Source organism: Sinohyriopsis cumingii, unplaced genomic scaffold, assembly GCF_028554795.1.
Source record: "Sinohyriopsis cumingii isolate HCF-2022 unplaced genomic scaffold, ASM2855479v2 utg002028l, whole genome shotgun sequence".
Classification (NCBI taxonomy): Eukaryota; Metazoa; Mollusca; class Bivalvia; order Unionida; family Unionidae; genus Sinohyriopsis; species Sinohyriopsis cumingii.
Genome location: NW_028316110.1, coordinates 353530 through 376062, shown reverse-complemented (window position 1 = coordinate 376062; position 22533 = coordinate 353530). Strand labels below are relative to the sequence as shown.

Here is a 22533-nt window from a genome sequence, read left to right as displayed (position 1 = left end):
CAAAGACACTTCAAGAAGCTTAGAAAACACTGAAGGGCAAATAACACTGGTTTCATTTCTTAGTCAGTTAAATGATGGGCCGCTAGCGTGTATTACTAAATTCCTAAAAATAACTACCCATTTTAGCTCTCGAATTTGATGAGCTTATGTACAGAAAGTAGTATGGATTAGGGTTTAAATTGGGCCTCAAGGTAGAAATCTGTCCCCACTTAGCCGATAGAGCAGACAGTAGTGAAAGTTGGAAGCCAGGTGATTCTGAGCAGATAAGGTGTCCTTATGTGATCTCCAATTTGCTAGAAGCAGAACGTTGAGTGAGTGCAAGTAAAGTCTTCTTAGCAAAATTAATAAAATACTCGCATTCAGAGTTCCTAGGACAGAGAGGTAAAGTCGAGCTGACAACTTGGGTTCGACCATTCGACCCGTTACAAGGAGCAAGATTTTGTTCGTACGGTCTGGAAGAACTTAAATCTTCCCAAAGTTGGTGAGGATATGCTTCCACAAATATACAAAATCCTGAGAAGATATATGATCCGAGTGGTCAAGGTTGAAGATAAGAATAAGACGAGTTAGTATCGACCCATTAAGAGATGGATCTTTATGAATATTAAGATCTCAAGTGGGCTGGTGTTATCCCTATCACTCTGGTAAAAGCTATGGGTATAAGGCGGGGCCGAATAAAAGAGCTTGACTTTGTAATAACTCTTGGTTAAGACAAAATTGGAGGTATTTCTCTCTGACAATACGATGGGGAAGGGTAGGTATTAATTATGAAGTTCGATGGCGTCCGTCCAGTCAAAGGAACATATATAATTTGTAACAAGAGTTCTTCCAAAACAAAATATTTTAAACATGTATATGTCGATTATGAGCCAAAACTTTCTATTTTTACGCAATACAAGAACGATCTTGGAAAAGAAATGTAGAGTTTGATCCCTTTGGTCCTTTGCACAAAACTGACAGCACCCTTCCACAGACGAGTTTGTACTTCTTCACTGAGTTGAGCTAATTTGGACTGGTGAAAAAAACTGGGGATGAAACGATACACTTGTGCAACATATCTATACGATTCACGATACATAATCTGCGATTCCTTTCTTGAATCAGTAGTTTACTGACTACCATGCCATCTTTCTTATCTGCTCCATAAAGCTGTATTAGGGTTTTTGGTCCATCTATGCCATAGTCTGCTTGTGTGTACAGATTTATCTTAGTAAATATATTTATTTCTTAATTTAATTTTTCATCATTATTTATTCAATTTATCTTAATCCTGATATGGATGTTTGTAGCAAATTATCCGCAGTGCTAAATTGATTGATACAAATTGCATTCTACTCTTAAATTACCTGTATTTTAGTTATTTTCATTATTCTGCCCTTTCTACATATAATTTCGAAATACCGCTCAAAGGCCGATTGAACTTCATGCCTTCTATTTTTGTCCATGCAACAAGTAAATTTGACTTGTATTTAACACCATTTTCGGGCTGAACGTCACTTACTGTCCCAGCTCCAAAGATACAATATACATAAAAACTTACAAAATTAATGTCATCGTCATTATCCCCAGACAGTATTTGCTAAAAAAAACGTGATGAACCACGCCGCAAGTCAGACATTTTGGGTTTTCTACGTTGCCTGTGTTTTAAACATGCATTTTTAAAACTTCCTTTATGGAAGGTTCCAAATACGCCATAATGCTTATTCCAGGGCACAATGTGCCCATCAAATTTAGTTTAACAACCATTCATGTCTTGCTAATATAACACAGGTGTGTGAAACCGAAAAACAGATGTTGCGATAGGAACGGTTAAATAAAAATGTATACTTCGCCAAGCACATTCCAGCAGCAGAGGGGGCGAATCGGACATTTTGTCCAATCGTCATTTGGTTTAATTAATACTTTCTGCACTCAGCGGATCCGGTGTCGTCAGCGCCTGGTAAAAACAAAACGACGTCGTCGTCTGGGGGATCGTCCAAACGTCATTTGGTTTAATTAATACCTTCTGCGCGCCGATCCCCAGCGTCGTCAGCGTCCGGTAAAAAAGCGCGACGACCGCGTCGATGTCATCGCCCCCTCTGCTGCTAAGAGGCTACTCACAATTTAACCGAATATTTGGTCAAGTCCGATACGATATCGTGTCCGAGGATCATGTAAATTTATCGTTACGAATCCATGTGGGGTCGACTGAGCATGACTAAAAAAGTTTCGAAAAATATTAAAGTCCATGTCACCGCCGCACCATGTCTGCCAAATATTTCGTAGCGTGTGTGTATCAACGCCGTTGAATACAGCAAGAATATTACAGTTGTCTCTGATTACTTTTGGAATCTGAGTGTATCGTTGAGTGACATATATCACGTCAGTGTTTTTATGCCTGCCTCTGGAAAATATCCTAGCTGGGTTTTTTTGATTGTCTAACATAACATCATCGTACACGACTAGATTGTTAACGTCGCCATCAATATCATCGATACCTGGTGCATCATTGATATCTGTAATAAACTCAATAACATTTTTTTCAGCGATCGCTGATGCATTCTCGTTGAAATCTTTCAACACCTCGTAGCATCGTTGATCATCTACGCTAGGGGCGATTAAATACAACTTATCCCACTTCATCCATCTCATTATTAAATTGAGTAACAATTGCGTCTTGCCGGATCCAGATGGTCCGATGATAATCATCCGGATCGAGTTTGGTAACGCTGCAACATGCTTAACTGGTTCTCTTGTTTTAGTCGCTGAAAAGTCAATTATATTCATATCTCTATACATAAATTATGGATCTATATTGTGTGAAGTGTAGAGTACGTACTGGCACAAATGATATGACAACCGTTACAACAAGAAATAACAGATCGGCCCTTACTGGTAAGTGTGTACAATGCGGTATAAAGAAATTTAGATTTATTTCTATTAGACCCGGAGATGTTTTAAAAAAAAGCGAGGAGGTGATATTGCAGCCAAGTTATCAAAACTCCCCGGAACACCGTGGGCAAAGTATCCAGGAGAAAAGCACCTCCCAGGATATAGCTACTGTGGCCCCGGAACACGATTAGATATCAGACTCGATGATCAAAATCAGCCCAAACCCGGTGAGTATCCAATAAACGCTATCGATAAGGCGTGTCATGCTCATGATGTTGCTTACTACAAAAGTAGCGATCTGCAACAGCGTCACATTGCGGACGTAAAATTAATTCACGCGTTAAATGCTATTCCTGATAAATCCTTCAGGGAAAAATTGGCCTCATGGTTGGTAAAATCGGCTATGAAAGGTAAATTAATGATTGGAGGTGGTAATTAATAACAACATGGAATCCATCTATTATTCTCCGAGAGGATACTGGAGGGGGAAGGCCGCAATTGGTAAACTCGCAAGCGCTGCAAAAGTAACGAGGGCCACTGCGGCTAATTGGTTATTTAAACAGGCTATATGGCAAATTTATCTACCACCGCCTAAACAAATCAACTTCTCGCGCTTTGATGTCGGCGTACCTAATGAAGTTCATCAGGCTGATATACTATTTCTGCCGCATGACAACGGTTACAGATACGCGCTAACCGTAGTTGATGTTGCGAGTCGATACAAACAAGCGGAGCCGTTAAAAACAAAGTCAGCAACTGAAGTAGCCGATGCGTTTGAGCGGATTTATCGAAGAGGTCCTCTGCGCTGGCCAAATCTATTACAAGTTGATCCTGGTAGTGAATTTCGCGGCGCTGTTTTATCAACGCTGAAACATCATAGCGTCGCGGTACGACGAGGTCATACTGCGCTACATCGTGATCAGGCAATTGTTGAACGATTCAATCGGACTCTTGCTGAACGGTTATTTGGATATCAATACGCGAAGGAATTCATCCAAGAAAAACGATCTCGTGAATGGGTCAAAAGGTTGCCAGGCGTAATTGCAGCGTTAAATAACGAGATTACCCGAGCAATCAACATGAAGCCCAGCGACGCGATTAAATACGAGTATATACCCGGAAGATCAAAAATAGATAGCGTTTCCAAGCCGATTCTCGGCGATGTTACCGTGAGATATCTGTATGAACCAGGAGAGCTTGAAGGCGGTAAAAAAAGAGCTACTGATCCTATTTGGAGTGTTACCACACATAACATATCAACGATAACACGATCAACTAATAGACCACCGATCTTTTGACTGGATTCAACTGCCCCGCAGCGGGGGTTTACACGCGAGCAACTACAAGTGATACCTGACGATACTCAATTGCCCCCGCGTGGTCTTAACTAGCGCCGTTGCGTCTATTGCACTCAAGACAGGTCAACCTCACATTGGTTTTGACATGACCGAGACTGTTATCGATCCTGTCCACGGTAAATTGGCGAGCGTCTTTATCCGAATAACGCCAACGCATTATACAATTACAACTCGCGCAGTGATTATTCTGTTGTTGTCGTAACGCAATTATTAATTCGGCATCAATATCAAAACGCCGCTGTTTGTTTTATCCTGTTGGCGGTAACCCGAGAGTTTTTTATCAATGACGCTTGCGTCGATGATGTCGTTGTCGTTGGTGACTCCGTCACTGACTCCGTCAATAACAATTCTTCGAAGCTGATTTATCCTCCGTACTCGGGACACTGCAAGATAGACTAAATTTGACCATTCGATGCGATTATCAACTATCCAAACAATTGTGTCCGTGATAGTCAGTCCCTGCTAGGAATGTATTGTCGTTGCGTATCCTAGCGTCCACGGGGATTTGTCAGCACGTAGCGCGTCCTCGACGACGCTGATATCAACGAGCACGATATCATTCAGCACGAGAATTTGTTTTTTTGTCCCTGACGCTGTCGGGGTCGGGATTTCAACTTCAATGTTCTGCCGCCGTGTGTCCGCGGGTCTATAACATAACGGCACTGGGCGCGTTGGAAACTTTTCCTTATGCAACGTAAACAACTTCCGCTGAAGTGTGTCTCTGACTATCTTTCTACTCGCTACAATCAAGTCGTTTGGTCTCCATGTTTCCCAGAATTCATTTAACGGCGTTTCCGGAATCACCTCGCGGATTATTTCACATTGAACTCTATCCGGCTGTAATCTGATTAATTTTTTAACCTCGCGCAGTTGTTCATCAAGTGCTCGGTAATCAGTATCGGTTTCTTCATAATAGTCCACAAAACCCTTTAACCAATCATGTGGACCCTCGCCGACAAATGGTGGTGGTTGGCCATGGTCGCCACACATGATCACCGCTGTATTCGCGAGCAGCAACCAATCAAGAAACATTTGTAAAACATCTAACGAAACAGTGCATATCTCATCCCAAATGATAACCTCAGGAATAAATTTTTCACCCATTCGATCAGGAGTCCACTCACCGCCGCTGTATCGAAAAAAGCTGTGATAAGTAACGGCGTCAACATTTCGTTGTTTTATCTCTCGCGCTAGTCTATGGGTCGGTGTAAGCACGATTATACTTGCCCGCGTTCGAAATAATTCAATTGCCCGAGTCGTCTTTCCTGACCCGCCACAGCCGCTTAAATAAACAGTTTTGTGTCTACAAATTGGATCAGAACACGGTGGTGCATTAGACCATTCTGATAGATTATCACCGCGTAAGTAATTATTTTCAACGGTGACATCCGCTGACGGGGAATAATCGCGTCGTATTTCTTTTTTAATTCTCCATGTGCCCCAACTCTCGTCCGAACTAGTAAACTCGGCTATGTTTCCCTTATACTTTACGTTAATATAAAATGAATCAACGGCTACTCTAACCGCGGTGTCGGGAAATCTATTTATCATCGAAAATAAATTGATAGCGGCGTAACCCAGCATAGACGCCCTCAAATGCGGGTACGCTGGGCTGTCTCCATCGCTGTAAGTAACAACTGTACCCAACTTTGTTCCATTGGACAAGAAAGCTGTTTTACAGTTCACGTATCTATTTTTCGCCACTGCGTCCTTGATTACGAAATCATATTCTGCGTTATCTATAATCAGCCGTGAGCAATATCGTTTGTAGTCGCGGTTTTTTCCACCTTGTGTAAACTTACCGATTATTTTTCTACCGAGATCTTTTGCCTCTCTGTTTCGTTGGTTGAATATCTTTTTGGACCATTCGATGATATATTCCTCGTCGGCATCAATGTGTTTTCTGGACTCGTCAATTATGCTATCTAGACGCTCCGGTTCTGGTAACCAGACTTCAGTCTGCGCCCGATATGATATAATCGCGTCACTGACAATCAACGAAATTAGCATTTTACAATCAATCATATACCGTAGCAGCGCTATTGGCAGCCACTTCTTTTCAGACATGTGTCTACCGATCCAAATATAGCAACAGCGATGAAGTCCTGCCGCGAACTCAAATGATACTATGCGAGCGAATCCGGTTAAATCAAAATCAGGCAGTGGTCCATTAATAGCAACACGAGTCATTTCATGTCTGGGGTGTCCAAATCGTTTAAAGTACTCAGCGGCGGATCCATACCCGAGAAAACTCGCTGGATAACAGGCAACCATATCAACGGAAATCATAGCGTCGCGGTTGTATTCAGTGTTCCATAGTCCACCGTGATAGTATTCCAAACAACTGGATTGTACATCCGGTAGAAATTCCTTGCGTGTTGGACTCCACGCATTTTTCCTTGCTGCAACATGAGCCGCAACCGATGGAATCGTAAAACAATTTGTTGGCAGTTGTTCATCATGCTCTTCAAATTCCATGGCGGTTTTTTTCATCTTGTTGTGAAACGCTTCAGTGCGGTATAATTCACCATTTGGTCTTACAAACTGATCAAAGGTATCCGCATCGTTTTCAGCGCTGCGAAGTAACCACACTGATACAGGGTCGTTTTTACACAAACAAGCAATAGCATCAAATAGTTTCCTCTCCGCGAGAAAACCGTCCTCTCCCAGGAATTCTTCAGGTATATACTTTACTGTTCTATCCCGTGGAAATATTGTGATCGCGGGCGTCCACGCGTGTTCGTTATGATCAATAATTTTAATTGGGGCTCCCTTTGATTTATACTTTGATTCGTGTAATACTTCACCGGTTATCGTTGTAACGGTTATTGGAAATCTTAACGACGTTTCTAATCTCGCTATGTCGCTGATGGATGCTCCTCGCTCGCGCACTGTCTCCTCCCACTGGTTGATTTTGCTACGTCGTAAATCAGTCAATTTGTTTCCTCGACACGCATTTGTAAAATGCTCTATTACTCGTTCTGCTACACAATTTATCCCCGTTGACTGTTTCATCGGCGCTAGTTTTCCGATATCAGGTTTCTTATTTAACGGGTATATTCCATAGACAACTGCTGTTTCAGGATACGCTCGTTCATAGTATGGTCTGTCAACTCCGGTTAACAGCCCTGGCTTGGAGTCGCGGCTAACAATGACTGTTTTCTTGTCGCTGAAAACCGGTTCAAATTTATCACGTATGATCCAATTACCTGATTCCACCCGGACAATGAATTTTACTCTGAAGAAATACTTTTTACCGTCAAGTTGTGATATTATCGTTGCTGCGCGGTTGTCGTTCATGGTAGCATCAACAACGCCATCAATTCGAAATGTTGACCAACTATGAGATGCACCATCACGCTTGAATTCATTGATACAATCGCGTATTTTATTCAACAGGGTTCTATCGTTTATTAACGCTTTTGGTGCGTCCTTGAGAACTCTATCGAGATTAAACCTAATATTTTTCCAGGGCTTAATTGCTGCTAATTTTTTGAACTCCTCCATATAATTAAAACAAGTATTTAAATAAAAGAATATAGTATAATGAATCACTGCAAATGGTTGATGATTGGGTCGTCAACCCCGTGCAATAAATCATGTAGAGGTGAATTCTGCGGGTATCATTTACAAAGCGTTCGTAATGGTTCTCTTGGTCCCCTCCCGTGCTTGGTTTGCCGCGTTGGTGTAAGAGGAAAATCGCAGTTGTGTATCAATTGTGGCGGAAAGCGATACAGAGAGTTAAAACGTTATTACGATAAACGAATAAAAAATGCCGTCATTGACCCCACCGCTGACTCCGTCAAGGACAAAATCATCAAAACTCCTCAAGACTACATTGAAAGATTTATAATTAAACCAAATAATGAATTAGACAAGTAGTATTATTATACAAATGGACCAAGAGTTCAGACCTCACCCTGTGCTCGCTAATTACGAGGCATCTCGCGACGGCGTTGTTAGAAACCGTAGACTGAAGAAGCCGGTTGGTACTGTAAATAATCACGGATACTTGAGGTTTGGTGCAGGGGGAAAAAGCTATTACGTTCATAGAATAATCTATGAAGCGTTTAACGGATTGATCAACGACGGTCTCGTTATTGATCACATTAATTCTAATTATCAAGATAACAGACTGTGTAATTTGCAAGCTATCTCTCAGAGTGAAAACAGTAAAAAAGGCCAAACTGGTAAGTGCTCAAAGCAAGCAAGGGGCGTCAAATCGTTTGATACAATAACGCACGAAGAAAAAATATTTCGGTCAATGAATGAAGCCGGTGAATACTTTGACATTTGTGTCGCCTCAATACGATTTGTTGCACAACGAGTATATCAAACAGCGATCTCAAAAAAGACTGGGCACAGAATTCGATTTTCATATATAAATATCAGCGAGTGACGAAGTCACCATGACAGTGCGAACGCTACAATAAATTGTCTGTTTCAAAGAAAACGAATTATCCTACGGTTTCATCGAATGTTAACACACTGCGCAGAGTTCATTTTGTAAAATAATTTTTTTTTATTTAAAAATAAGATGTTTTATAAGAATATGAATATCGAAGACATCAATAATATATTAACCGAGATTTCAAAATTAAAAAATCAAGGAATTGAATTATCTGATGCTCTCAACAGCGAAAGAATATTATCCGATTATGAGATTATTAACGAACAATCGAAACGGGGGCGTTTTACCCTGGCCCGCGAGTACTTTTTTATAAAACGATTACAACATACGATTAATGAGAACCTGTACCACAATGACGTAAATGCATTCATTGGACTATTTACTGCCGTTGAAATAATACGAAAAAAACTTGGACGTGTTTATGAACGACGCCGGGAGATTTCTAGTAAGATCAAAAACATTAGAAGGATTATAGACGAAAACTCCGTGGAGCCCCCGATGGTACACTCGGCGGGAAATTAGAAATTGCGGAGCAATTGCAATAATGGTAGGCGAATCACTCACTACTCGGCTAGCCAGAGAGCGGCTAGCGGCGCTTAAAAAGTTCATACCGTTACGAGACAGGGTCCGAGAACAACTTCAAACGCGGCAGCAACTACAAACTGATTTTACTGTTGGAAGTGAACAACTCTTTGCTCCGGTAACTAAAGCGACTAGGGATGTGAAAACAGCGATATACGGGGATATTCCTGACGAAGAAAGAAAGAAAAAGGCGCCACTGCTTGGCGTACTTGAAAAGATAGCGGCTCGGACCGAATCTTTAGAAACACCTCCTGCTACAACACGGAGGCCACCACCACTCGCTATAATGGACCCACAAGAACCTTATGTTACAATGGCCGACGAAGAAGAACCAGGTGCTACTGCAAGAGAACCAGAAGAAGAAATACCGGAAGAAATACCGGAAGAAATACAGGAAAAAAAAGAGAAAGGGGAAAATATACCCCGTAATGTACTTAAAAAGTCCGCAATAGATAAAATTAGAGCCATCGACAGCGATGAAGAATTAATTGATTTTGTTGTTACAACATTACCTAAGAGCCTTCGAGATGAGCATATCAATGAAGGTTACAAGAAAAAAATAACCTCGACGGAGAACTGGGCAAGAATAGTGTATTTAGCGAGTATACACAAGGACGAAATACCACGTCGTGGTGATCCCGATTACAAAGCATTCCTTGAGAAAGTAAAAAGTGCAAAACCAAAAAAGGAAAAGGATACAGCGGTGTGGTTGAAAACGCTTGTCCTGGTAGTGTTCTCAGTGATATATCACGGCTGGAAGTACTAATCGGAGGAAAACGAGCCGGAAATAACTCTCGGGAAATAATCAATGAGGCCGCTGATATTTGCAGGCGTTTATTTGCGGGCGGTATCATGGACATTAATGCATATCGAACGCTCATAGACGAACTTGTGGATGATTAAAAAAATTATAAAATTGTCGTTTTTGGTCGTTTTTTGGTCGTTTTTTGGTCGTTTTTGGTCGTTTTTGGTCGGTTTTTACGGGTGAAAACCCCAGGAAATCATTTAGAGAAAATCGATGTTTTTTACCAAAAACCGGCAAAAACCGACCAAAAACGACCAAAAAACGACAAAAATTGACAAAAATTGACAAAAAACGCGGATTTTTGCCGCCTATGAAAACCCCAGGAAATCATTTAGAGAAAATCGATGTTTTTGACAAAATTTATAATTCGGTGGTGGGGAGGGGGGGGGGTGATCAATCACTAATTGGAAAACCGGTGTTTTTATAATAAAAATGATCATACATTACAACCATGATAAACCAGTACTCGTCTACGTGGTAAACTCGCGATTGCCTGTTTACCGCGCGTACTATGGAGATGGTCTCGGTAGCACCATTGCGGGGTTATTTACAAGAATGGCTCCAAAAGTGGCGCCGTTAGCCAAACAATTAAGAATGAAGGCTATTGATGTTATTCGTGATAAGGGAATCAGCGCTATTGGAGATGTTGCCGGAAAGGCGTTTTCTGCAGCAAAGGACAAACTAATGTCGTTGGTGAGAAAAAGAAAACAGAAACCACCGGTGATGCCATCAACGACAGTGATGCCTGCGAATGTCAGTAAAGTAATAAATAACGCCGTGGAAGAAAAATTAGAGTCGCTGGCGGCTCAGTCATCCACCAACGCGCTCATGAACGCAATAGCGGGAAGTGGCCTTAAACAGAATTCAAAGAATTTACGACGAAAAAATCGCAATTGAAAACATCAACATGATAAATAATAAAAATGTTTGCGCGAATCGCTGATCCCGCGTTTGATATGGATGCCCCAGTGCGCAGGGATGATTCTGTCCGTGATTATCAATTTTATTCCTATCAACCACCACAAGCCGACCTACGATCGCGAATTGAACTTCAAGTCCAAGATACCAGTAAATACTTTTTGCCGTGTGAAGCGTTTATCGAAATCGAAGGGGAACTTGTAACAAATGCTGCCGATAATGCACCATACGCAAATGACGGTCGTGTTCGAGTTGGTTTTGTCAACAACGGTATCATGGCGTTATTTGAGAGTGCCAGATATCTTATTGACGGGCGAGAAATGGAATCAATAGAACGCGAGGTTGATGTTGCAACAACGATAATTGGGTTAGCGAGATACTCGGATGATTATACAAGATCGGCGGGGCCATCTATGATGTTCGCAAAGGACACCACTAATAACGCTGATCATCTTCAGTACATTAACGTGCTAACACCACAAGATACTTCAGTTGCTAATCAAGCTGAAGCAGCTAACCCAGACCGCGCGTCAAGTAAAACATTTCAATGATGCGATGAAGAATAAAAAGGGTGTTCAAATAGATTTTTCGGCCGCAGCGATTAAAAACATGGAAAAGACCGGTGGGATATTTCCGCTGTTAGCTGCGATTCCGGCGTTGATTGCCGCGGCCGCACCAGCAGTGGCTAAGGCGGCGGCGTTGGGGGCCGTTGGAACCGCGGCGGGGATGGCATTGAAGAAGGAAACCGGGAAAGGCTATAAAAAAAACGATCCGTGGCCGGAAAGGGTCTAAGACTACCGGGAACCCCGTATTCATGGTACTCGGGAAAGGGTCTAAGACTACCGGGAACCGTTTAATGACTCCTATGTCTAATTTCGATTTAATAGATGCCGCCGACGCGTTAGCGATAAAAAACTTCAGAGGTGTTTTTATGAGGGATCAATTACCGGCGGCCCCAAGGAATATTGAAACAGGCATAATTAACCTCGATGGGTCCTCCGGAGCGGGAACTCATTGGGTTGCGTACGCGATTGATCAGCGTGCGATCGTCTATTTTGATTCATACGGGTTAGCCCCGCCGAACGAGTTCATGCGGTATATCCGGGCGTGTTCAGCCCCGGTTTTTTATTCCACGCTGCCAACACAGCGATTAAGCGACCCACCGATATGTGGCCGTGAGGTATTGAACGTACTCGCGGAGATTTCATCATCGCGGAAACCACCTCATGTGGTTGTAAACGAATACACTAGTGGGGTCGTAGAGGCCCGGCGGGTTAATTAAAAACACCGTTTTTTTTACAATAACCATGATTGATATTTGGGGGCGACCGGTTTCGGCGCTGAAAAAATCCACGGAAACGCCCGCCACCGATGACATAAAAAAACTAATCGAGGATGAAATCGCCGATACGTTGAATCTAACCAGTGTTGACCCAGGTGAAATAGTTGTATTTCAAGACCGCCAGGGTAAATTGAAATCCAGTAATGTGTCGCTGGATGACGTTTTAACACGACAGCGTGATGCCGCCGAGAACACTATCGCGCTGTATACCAGCAGCGGACGACTCAAACCGGGTGAACATGTATCGGCGATAACATTAGCCCAGGACGGTTTTATAAGGTTGGATAGATCGGTGACCGAACTTGACATGCAGGTGAAAAAATCTGTCACCGAGGTGAAAAAATCTGTCACCGAGGTGAAAAAATCTGTCACCGATATACAACTCACTACCGCTAGTTTTTTTTGGGACCCCGACGGTAACCGAACCGAATCTTGCAACAATAAAAAATACTATTTTGGAGTTTACGACGCTGTCGGGCCAATTTATCTCGTTACGAAAAAATGTTAACAGGATCGATGACAACTTTGATAAATTCCTTGGTAAAAAAAATGTCAAACCGGATGAGATTACAACAACTGTAAATGATATCACTGCGTATGGACAGGAAATAAAAACAATCAAAACTGATGTTGCAATGATCATAAATAATGTAGACGCGCATGGACGGAGAATAGAAACAGTCGGCGTTAGTGTTGCAACGATCATAAATAATGTAAACGTGCATGAACGGGAAATAGAAATAATCGGCGCTAATGTTGCAACGATCATAAATAATGTAGACGCGCATACACAGGAAATAGGAACAATCAAAACTGATATTGAAGCGAACAAAAAAATGTAGACGCGTATTGGCGGGGAATAGGAATAATCAAAACTGATGTTGCAGCGAACAAAAAAAGTATAGACGTGCATACATATGAAATAGGAACAATAAAACTTGATGTTGCAGCGAACAAAAAAAGTATGACCGAGAATACACGGGAAATAGAAACAATCAAAACTAATGTTGCAGCGAACAAGAATAATATAGACGCGAGTTGGCGGGAAGTAGGAATAGTTATAACTGATGTTGAAGCGATTAAAGACAGACTACCGAGAATGACAGAGCAACTCGAAAAAATAAAAATCCCTCATGAGAACGCCATCAACACAGTGTACACAATTCGGCATGGATCATTCGATTGGACTCCTACGAATAATACAGTAAATATCACCGCGACTGTTAAGGGCATTTATCGATTGACATTGATTTCGGCGATGCAGTTCAGTATATCATCGTCGAGTTCATCCGGGTTTAACAATACAATATCAACAATCGTTGACAAGGATACAACCGAACGGTTTATAATTAGAGCCGTTGATAGCAGTCTATTTAGGGCAAACATCACATGGTATGTGGAATTCGTAGTGGATCTAAGTAAGTAATTTAAAACACTGGTTCTTTTAAATAAAAATGACCACCAGGGTAATTGAATCAGAGGTATCACCGACGTCACATCAATATCGATTCGATACCGCAAAAGAATTCTCCGCGAACTTGAAAACGCTTTCCGAACAATACCGTGCAAAAATAAAAAAATACCGTCGTAAAATAACCGCCATCGACGTGGCCGTGTACTCGGTGTCCGGTATAGTAGCCGGTACCGGTGTCATTTTATCCACGGTGACCATGATGGCCCCGATCGCTGTTCCAATCGCTATCTCCGCGGCGACAACAATTGCTGGAGTCGCCAACGCGATCACTAGAACGATATCATCGTGTTCTCAGAAAAAACTCAACGAGTATACAGTAAAACATCAAATAGTATCCGACGCGTACTCGAAATTATCCGGGTTAATCTCGTTATCGATCGATAATTCGTTCATATCCGATGTTGAATTCTCCACGATGGTCCAGTTGTATGGCTCCGCGATGTCAAAAATCGAAAATTTTCAACTGGAAGCCGGAAACACTTCAATGGGCTCTGAAAACAAACAGGTTGTTAATATTCGGTGTCAAAATTAGACACTAAAAACAACGAATAATAATAATGTCACTGACCCCCGAAGGGTTTCAGTTACTTCAACGGATCGCGGAGAACACCACTCCGGTACAAACAAGTATGATATCGATAACGTCAACGAAACCCGAATTCAGTGTAAACTTCCCATCACCGGTTCCAGTAAAGGAAATAGCACTGGCAAAATTGCGAGTATATCACAGTTGGCCTAATATCCGAGCGCACGCATTTAACGGACAACAACCTAATAACTCGCTGGTTTTTGCATGGACAAATAAACCCGATGAGCCCCCAAACTGGAAGGAGGTTACAATACCAACTGGGTCATACCAAATAGAACAAATCAATAAAGAATTTCAACGCAGGATAAAATCGATCACAGGAAAAGAATCAAAAATCGCTATTACGGTTCATGAACCGACGTTATCGTCGACGATTGAAATAAGCACACCGGGGTATATGGTTGATATTTATAACAGTTCAATAAGAACCATACTAGGATGGCCTAAGAATCCACCTCATGGAATCCCCGAGGACTTGCACACGAATGTGCAATCGTATCATGAGATTAACCCCCGGTATCGAGATAATTTGTCCACTATAAAAAACACGTCATTACCCAGTAGGTTTATATTTCAAAACAGGAATACCATGCAATGGTATTTTCAGTATGGGGAAACTCCTGAATCGCTCACCATACTCGAAATTAATTTAAATAATATCAATAGTTTTTTTATCGAGATTAATCGTGATTACCAATTGCAACTAAAACAGCTACGAAAAACAAAAGCACGAAAACACGTTGAGGTGTTAAATCAACTTATATCAGACATGGAACATATTAATGAACGAATCGTTAAAATAATATCCGCTAACAGCGATGATAATAAACAAAAATTCCTAACCGAGTATAATATCACAGAAGCCGATTTACCCGATTTCAAGTTTCCAGGATATAACGCGCCAGAACTAAGAAAATTTCTTAATGATTTTCTCGGTCCATCAACTATCCTTAGACACGATAACGGAGAGGGTGGTAGGCATATTGCTCCATACAACGTAAATATCGCATCGGTGATAGCAATCAATCTAGTGTGTGATGTTATCGAAGGGAGTTACCAGGTGGATACCAAGCAATCAAATCAGGCTCAACAGGGGTATATCCTTTATTCGTTTTCACCAACAGCCCCTCCTGGGTTTTTAATCGTTGAGAGTCCGATTAATCCGGTCTATATGCGATGCCATAATCGGCTTTTAACAAGAATTAATTTCAGACTTACCGATCAGTCGAATAACCTGATTGATCTACAAGAGGAGGAGTTAGTGATCACTCTGTTTGTAAGATCATTGTAGCCACTTAGCAGCAGAGGGGGCGATGACATCGACGCGGTCGTCGCGCTTTTTACCGGACGCTGACGACGCTGGGGATCGGCGCGCAGAAGGTATTAATTAAACCAAATGACGTTTGGACGATCCCCCAGACGACGACGTCGTTTTTTTTTTTACCAGGCGCTGACGACACCGGATCCGCTGAGTGCAGAAAGTATTAATTAAACCAAATGACGATTGGACAAAATGTCCGATTCGCCCGCTCTGCTGCTATTCCCATATTCGTGACTTTCAACTAATTTCATCACTGTTCTCCAAATGTGCGAATTGCACGATTCACACACCCTTATATAATTTATATTTAAGTACCAGACATATCAATGACTTTTGCGCGATGTTTCTATGTTGTTTGGTTAGTACTTCCTGTTTGTCATGTATGAAATAAGCTACACTAATTCCTGAATGGTATTATTAAAATTGAAAATATAAGTTGCTACGTAAGAGCTACATATAGCAACCAGTTCCGTCCGAAAAGAAGCAGTGGTTATATGCAATGTACCTCACGACAAAATGGAAACTAAATCATTTAACAAACGGAAATATAAGCCACAGTGCATCTCCAAATGAAGTAGCCCAGGTCAACCAGAAAAAGTATGGCTTTCTAAGGAACCGCGTAAGACATTCTCATGCTAAACGACCTAACTGAGGTCAAATTAGAGACGCAAATAGGAATTGTGTATTCCTCTGTGGATTATATGTGCTTCTTTACTACCCACTACTACCAAATAGGATAGAGACGTAAGGTAATGACTTTCCTAAACTTGATTGTAAATATATAGTTTTACAGACACCTTAAACGTTTTAGTAACAATGACTAGATAAAATAATCTCTGCCTAAATAAATCAGAGATAATGAAAGGTTGTTTCGGTTTCTTCTCGAAGAGTGTTTGATAAACATTTTAAGTTGCTTTAGCAAAGTCTTCTTCACCCATAAAGATTCGATACGCATGAGAACAATGCCAACAAAATCATCGTCAAAATACGGTTTTTAAATGATGTGGTAAAACCCCATACCATGTAACGATGAAAAATACATTTCCTTTCAGTCAGGATATTTATTGCAGGTATATGAAGATAGCAAGAACATGCAATTTAAAGGAAATATGAGTTGTGTAGGATGCTTTTGGTTCATAAGGCAGACGTTTAAACAGTGGGTTAAAAATTAGATGATGAAATATCTACAGAACCAATTCATTTTGAGCGCTAAAACAAAATTAAAAAATATCTTTTCCACTACCCAGTAAATAATATTAGTAATGATTTTTGCGATCTGTTGATTTATTTTGATTTTATGCTACTTTAGATACTGTTCTGGCATCTTGCGCACTCTTTAAGCCTTTGGCTTGTGCTCCACTAAATCCCTGTTAGCGTTTCTCAAGCTTCCGTTCAAGTTCAACTCTGTTTGGTTCTTATGGCCTTTGCAAACTTAATTTAATTGATAACTACTAAATTGTATTTCATCTTCCTTCCATTTATAAAAACTCAGAAGGTTGAACATTTGACTTGTAATGCAAACGTGGCCTGTTGGTATCCACCTAGATAAACCCGAGTCGGTTGTCTAAGTGTGTACTTGGAAAGGCACTAAGCCCCTATTTTCTCGGCTTCATATATCAAGAAAAAATTAGAAGTGCCGTTAAAATCCCCCAAAAACAAAATTAGTGAAGAAATGTTGGTGCTACATGAACACGATTTCAAGGTTAAAGCAAAAGGCAATTGAAAGATGGCATACAGTGCACTAATGGGTAGTGAAAATACCAGGAAATAGAATTGTGGCAATTAAAGGGTGGATTCCAAAACATGAATTATGTGTGGAGAAGAAAAAGATATAATTGAGTTTAAGAGAGGTGATGATTATTGCAGCGCTTGCAGAAAGGAGTAAAAGAAAAAGTCTTAAAAAATACAGAGTTGGTACAAAAATAAAGATCACTGGTATGAGTACTACATAAGGCACACTAAACAAAGATACAACAATGAGAAATACAGAGGACTTCGTACGAACTGGAAACAGACATTTGGAATCTTAAGGAGATTACGTCAAATCTGATACAATTGTACAGATACCAGATGTGCGATGAATTGACTTTTACCGTAGATGACTAAATCAGCAAAACACGAATGTGGAAGTGGATATGAAGAAGACGTTGAACACGTCATAACATATACCTCAAATTATTTGTCCAATAATAATTAGTACAGACAACGTCTCATTTGAAATCCTTCGTTACATTCTATCCAGGTTTAAAAATGAGAAACTGCCATTACAGAAATGAGTGAATGACATCAGAAATAAGTTAAATCATTCCGTCTCTTATTCATCATTACTTGGATCCTGAACTGTACGGTATAATCTATTGTTCCTGTACAACTTCAATGCAAAGCAAATAGTTACTGCTGTAATGGCAACGACTGTAACTAATGTGGTTAGAGACTTCAACAACGAAGCAACATAAACACGTATCCTTCGTATATGCTACTAGTTTTAAATTGTCAATAATTTTCTTCATAATCTTTGATATCACGTGGTTTTCTGTGCTGTTGCTGAAATCTAAGTTCGAATATTATATAATTAGCAACAAACGCGAGTATAGGCGAGTCCAAGTTAAATGACAAATATCCGGTGTAATAGTTACTTATATTGACCTATACTTATCTTTCAATTCATTTTGTAAAATGTCGAAATTGTTGATTGGAAGAAACTTACTGATTAATGATGTCTCAGTTTAAATTTCAACATTCGAAAATTATTTGGATATTTTCGCTGGTATTAATGAGTATTTTCAGCGTCTTATTTTCCATGCTTTGGAAAGTACTTTGTTAGTTCCAGACACTATTGGAGATACATAAATCTATTTGTGTCTGTGTTAAAACTTGAATAGTGACTTGAGGTGAACTCTAATCCTTTTTTTTTTCATGTACAACATTTACATTTTTGGATTTCAGTAATATAATGTGTAGGAGCTAGAACATTTTCAGAAACGTAAATTCAAACGGACTTGATGATCTTGTAAATATTGCTAGCCGTTTTCTGATAAACAAAATATCATCAGTTTTAATCCTGTGCTATAAGAAGTCATACTGAAAAGAATATTAAGAAAGTATGGTTACATTATAAAATCAATAAAATTTGTCTTAAAAAACAGTTAGTATTAGTAGCCAAGATATAGTAATGGTAAACAATTTATTTAGTCAAACAGACAAAAGAATCCATGTGAAATTTGTTTAAATGCATACAAGCAAGTATACCTGTAGCGTAAATGAAACTAACATCAATGAAGTTTGTAAATATGTATAATACTTGACAATATACACAGATAAAACTCATACGACTTTCGGATATATCAAAAACTTAGTTTGTACCAGATATCAACAACACATCGGGATAAATAAACTTTCAAACTAGTAACAATTACCGATTTATTAACATAAGTTGTATTAGGACCGTAAATGACTCAATGGATAAACAATTCTTTCTACTTAATCCGGTTGATTGTAACTTATAGACTAATCGTAGATAATTGATATTGGTTTTAAGTTTTCTGGGAATAAGGATAGGCAAATTTCAAATTTGAAAGATGTTGCATATATGTAAGATGTTATTCATGCATGAATCCATTTATGCAAAGTACATTTAGAATATTTATCGAATCAAATTGCACACACATATGATTGAAAACATCTATTTTAGTTTAAACTATGCAATGGACGCGTTATTATTATTATTATTATTATTATTATTATTATTATTATTATTATTATTATTAAATTAGTTTACCTAAGCTTGCAGAGTCCTCAGTATTTTGACACACTTTCTCTCCCTCCTCCAAACAAGAATCACAAATTTGACTGGAAGTAACAATGAATGAATAATTCAAAAAGCGAAAACGAAATTTGCACACCAATATAAATTAACAGAATATCATGTTAGGAGTATATGCTCTTAAAATGTGTAACAGTAAAATGTAACATTTCCCTAGACTACAATTAAAAAAAGAGAACCGACGGTATTGCGAATTAAATCCAACTTGTAATCCAAAAGTTAAAACAAAAGTCAAATCAATGAAATGTTCTAAGTGAATCACAGATCAAATCTCCATCAAAATCGAAGATTGAAGGCGATGACAGATGCAATAGTCAGCGTTGTACTGATGTGTCAACAGCATCTTGTTGAATCTCTTAAAAGATTAGTCCAGTTTCTGAATTCTGTATAAAAGCCAGTAAATGTCTTTGTCCAAGAATTAATTTAGAACACTTTTGTATTTCCACGGATAACAATCACATGAATTCAATAGTTTGACGAAAAAATTCAGTCCCAAACTGGACACAACATAATACAACTTGACGTCTCAAGTCTTAAGGCAAGACTTATACAATTATTATCATAACATCAGTTACAACACTAAATAAAACGCAAAACATATTTCCGGATGGCGGTCAAGACTTCATCCTTTTGGAAAAAATAGAAGTTTGTTTACGAATTAACACGTGCCTCACGTTACGTTGTCCAGGTATGACCTTGACTCAACTAAATGATTCTTACCATGAGAAAGAATTAAAATAGAAGTTGTTTACCTAAACTGTCACAGATTTTAAGGTCAGCAAATAGATACAATGTTTCTATTGAAAAGTATTTACATCAGTCAATTAAATAAAACTAATCAAGTTAAACAGAACTGAACTAAACTTTGAAAAAGTCCAGTAAACAATATTACATTATACTAATTTGTAATGGAATGAAACATTTAAAACTAACAAACAAATAATTAAATTAAATATACATAACAATCAATAGATTTACAAGATTCCATGAAACCTATAATATATGCCAGCGCTATTGGCCTTGAAGCCACGGAAATAGATACACATGTATTTTGATTCATGTCTCCAGAGGAATTATTATATGTTGTTGTTATTGCTTTATATCAATGCAGATATAAATAAACAAATGAATATATATATATATATATATATATATATATATATATATATATATATATATATATATATATATATATATATATCTGAAAACAGAACGTTTCAAGTGCCCCTTTGATTACAGAGAATACTGTTAAATCTACAAGAAATCAGTAGTGTGTTCCTAATTTATTCTTTCAAATGCTTTCGCTTCATCCTCATAAATGCTCTTCGTGAAGTTATGTTATACATTTAAAGTATTTGTGAGAATACATTTTTGTAGATTTTTTGACAAACATACATTAAACTTAAAATGTACATATCAGAAGAACATTCATGGTCATATTACAAAAGCAATTGAATTCATTAATTGTACACATATCCTTTTATTTATTTATTTATATATGGTTCATAACTGAAGACTATTGATAAAAGTATGGATAGGCACATAGTCTGTATAAGTTGTAAGGTATACTAGCTATGGTAATTTTATAGTGCGTCTTATTGTTGATATTTATATAAATTCACAGGTTATAATATTAATTCGCCTACAGTTGAATTATTCCGTGTACAGAGATGATCAAATGAACTTTATATATATATATATATATATATATATATATATATATATATATATATATATATATATATATATATATATATATATATATATATATATATATATATATATATATGTATGTATGTATATATATATAAATGATTAAGACCGATTATAGTTATCAATGTATCCCAGGTAAACTTAGAATGAATGTCTTTAATATAATCGACCCTTGGCGTATTATGAAATACAATAGTGTTCCTTTCAATATAAATTAGTCTTGTTTCTTTTATTCTTTGTCATATTAGATTGAGTACTTCATTTTCAGATTCTCTAGAGCTACTTAATAAGCAAGAAACATCTGTAATTTATACTTAAATAACATTTAGAAGAATCCACAAACAGTATCACGTTTGACTTTTAAGTCGTGTTTATATAGTTTTCTTATACTTTATATAGTTATTAGCTGGATTCACTAAAACGCCATTGCTGGATTTGAAACAACTGCAATAGAAATATTTTCTGCATTGGTTTTATTAGTAATTATTACGTCTTTGAACGTTAATTACAAGATTATATAACCCATCTTGAAATTAAAATATTTTAATTTCGGGGGTATCCGTAATGTAACAGAATGAGTTGCCTGTCAACATTTTAAATATTTTAGTAGAAACACTGATTCTCTGTAATGAAATCAACAATTAACAATTTATGTTATCAATTGGATTTGCAAAATAGATTTCGCTATTAGGTTGACCTTCCTTATTAGAGTGACCTTCCTATTAGAGTGACCTTTTACTGTTACTTTAGCTGTATATATAGTTCTTATTTTATCTGTAATTAGACTCTTTTCACCCTTCATTATTTATAAAGGCCTACTTCGAGAACTTATTCGGTTTGCACGCTACAACTTGTTCTCTTCCATGAATTATCTGTTACTACCAGAATATGTTGAAATTCTGAACATGTTACGTAAATGAATATAAATGCAAAAGTACACCACACATGCAGTTACAAAAGAATCTTATTTAATAGTTGCCAGTCCCTTGAACAATTCACAAAGGATGGATCAGTTTGTGTATAAATACTGAGTTGACTAAAATAGTGGGTGTTTTTGGCGGAACAAGGGATTTAAATTGTAGACATCTTCGTTATCCACCAATCTGAGACTGTCCGTTTGTATGTAGCACTCTGTTTTACGTATATTGTCCTTCGTCAACAGTAAAAGACACCTTTGATATACCATAGCTAGTTTGTAATACTTGATTCTTGATCCCTTAAAATGGTAAATGAGACTAGGAGACCACATAAAATGAAAAGAGGCAATAATTGCAGACCTTAACACCAGGAAAGTAAATCTAATTTCACTGGATCATCTGCTTCGAG

The 22533-nt window shown here is 38.5% G+C and overlaps 1 protein-coding gene across 2 annotated transcripts in view; it reads right to left on the bottom strand.

Annotated features, from left to right (window-relative positions):
- LOC149771214 (uncharacterized) overlaps positions 1 to 22533 on the bottom strand; it is a 59629-nt gene that overhangs the window by 8823 nt on the left and 28273 nt on the right. For both annotated transcript variants that reach the window (XM_089948717.1, XM_089948718.1), the window contains exon 15: positions 19450 to 19520. In XM_089948717.1, the coding sequence (XP_089804843.1) occupies positions 19450 to 19520 (71 nt within the window). The remainder of the gene's footprint in view (positions 1 to 19449; positions 19521 to 22533) is intronic.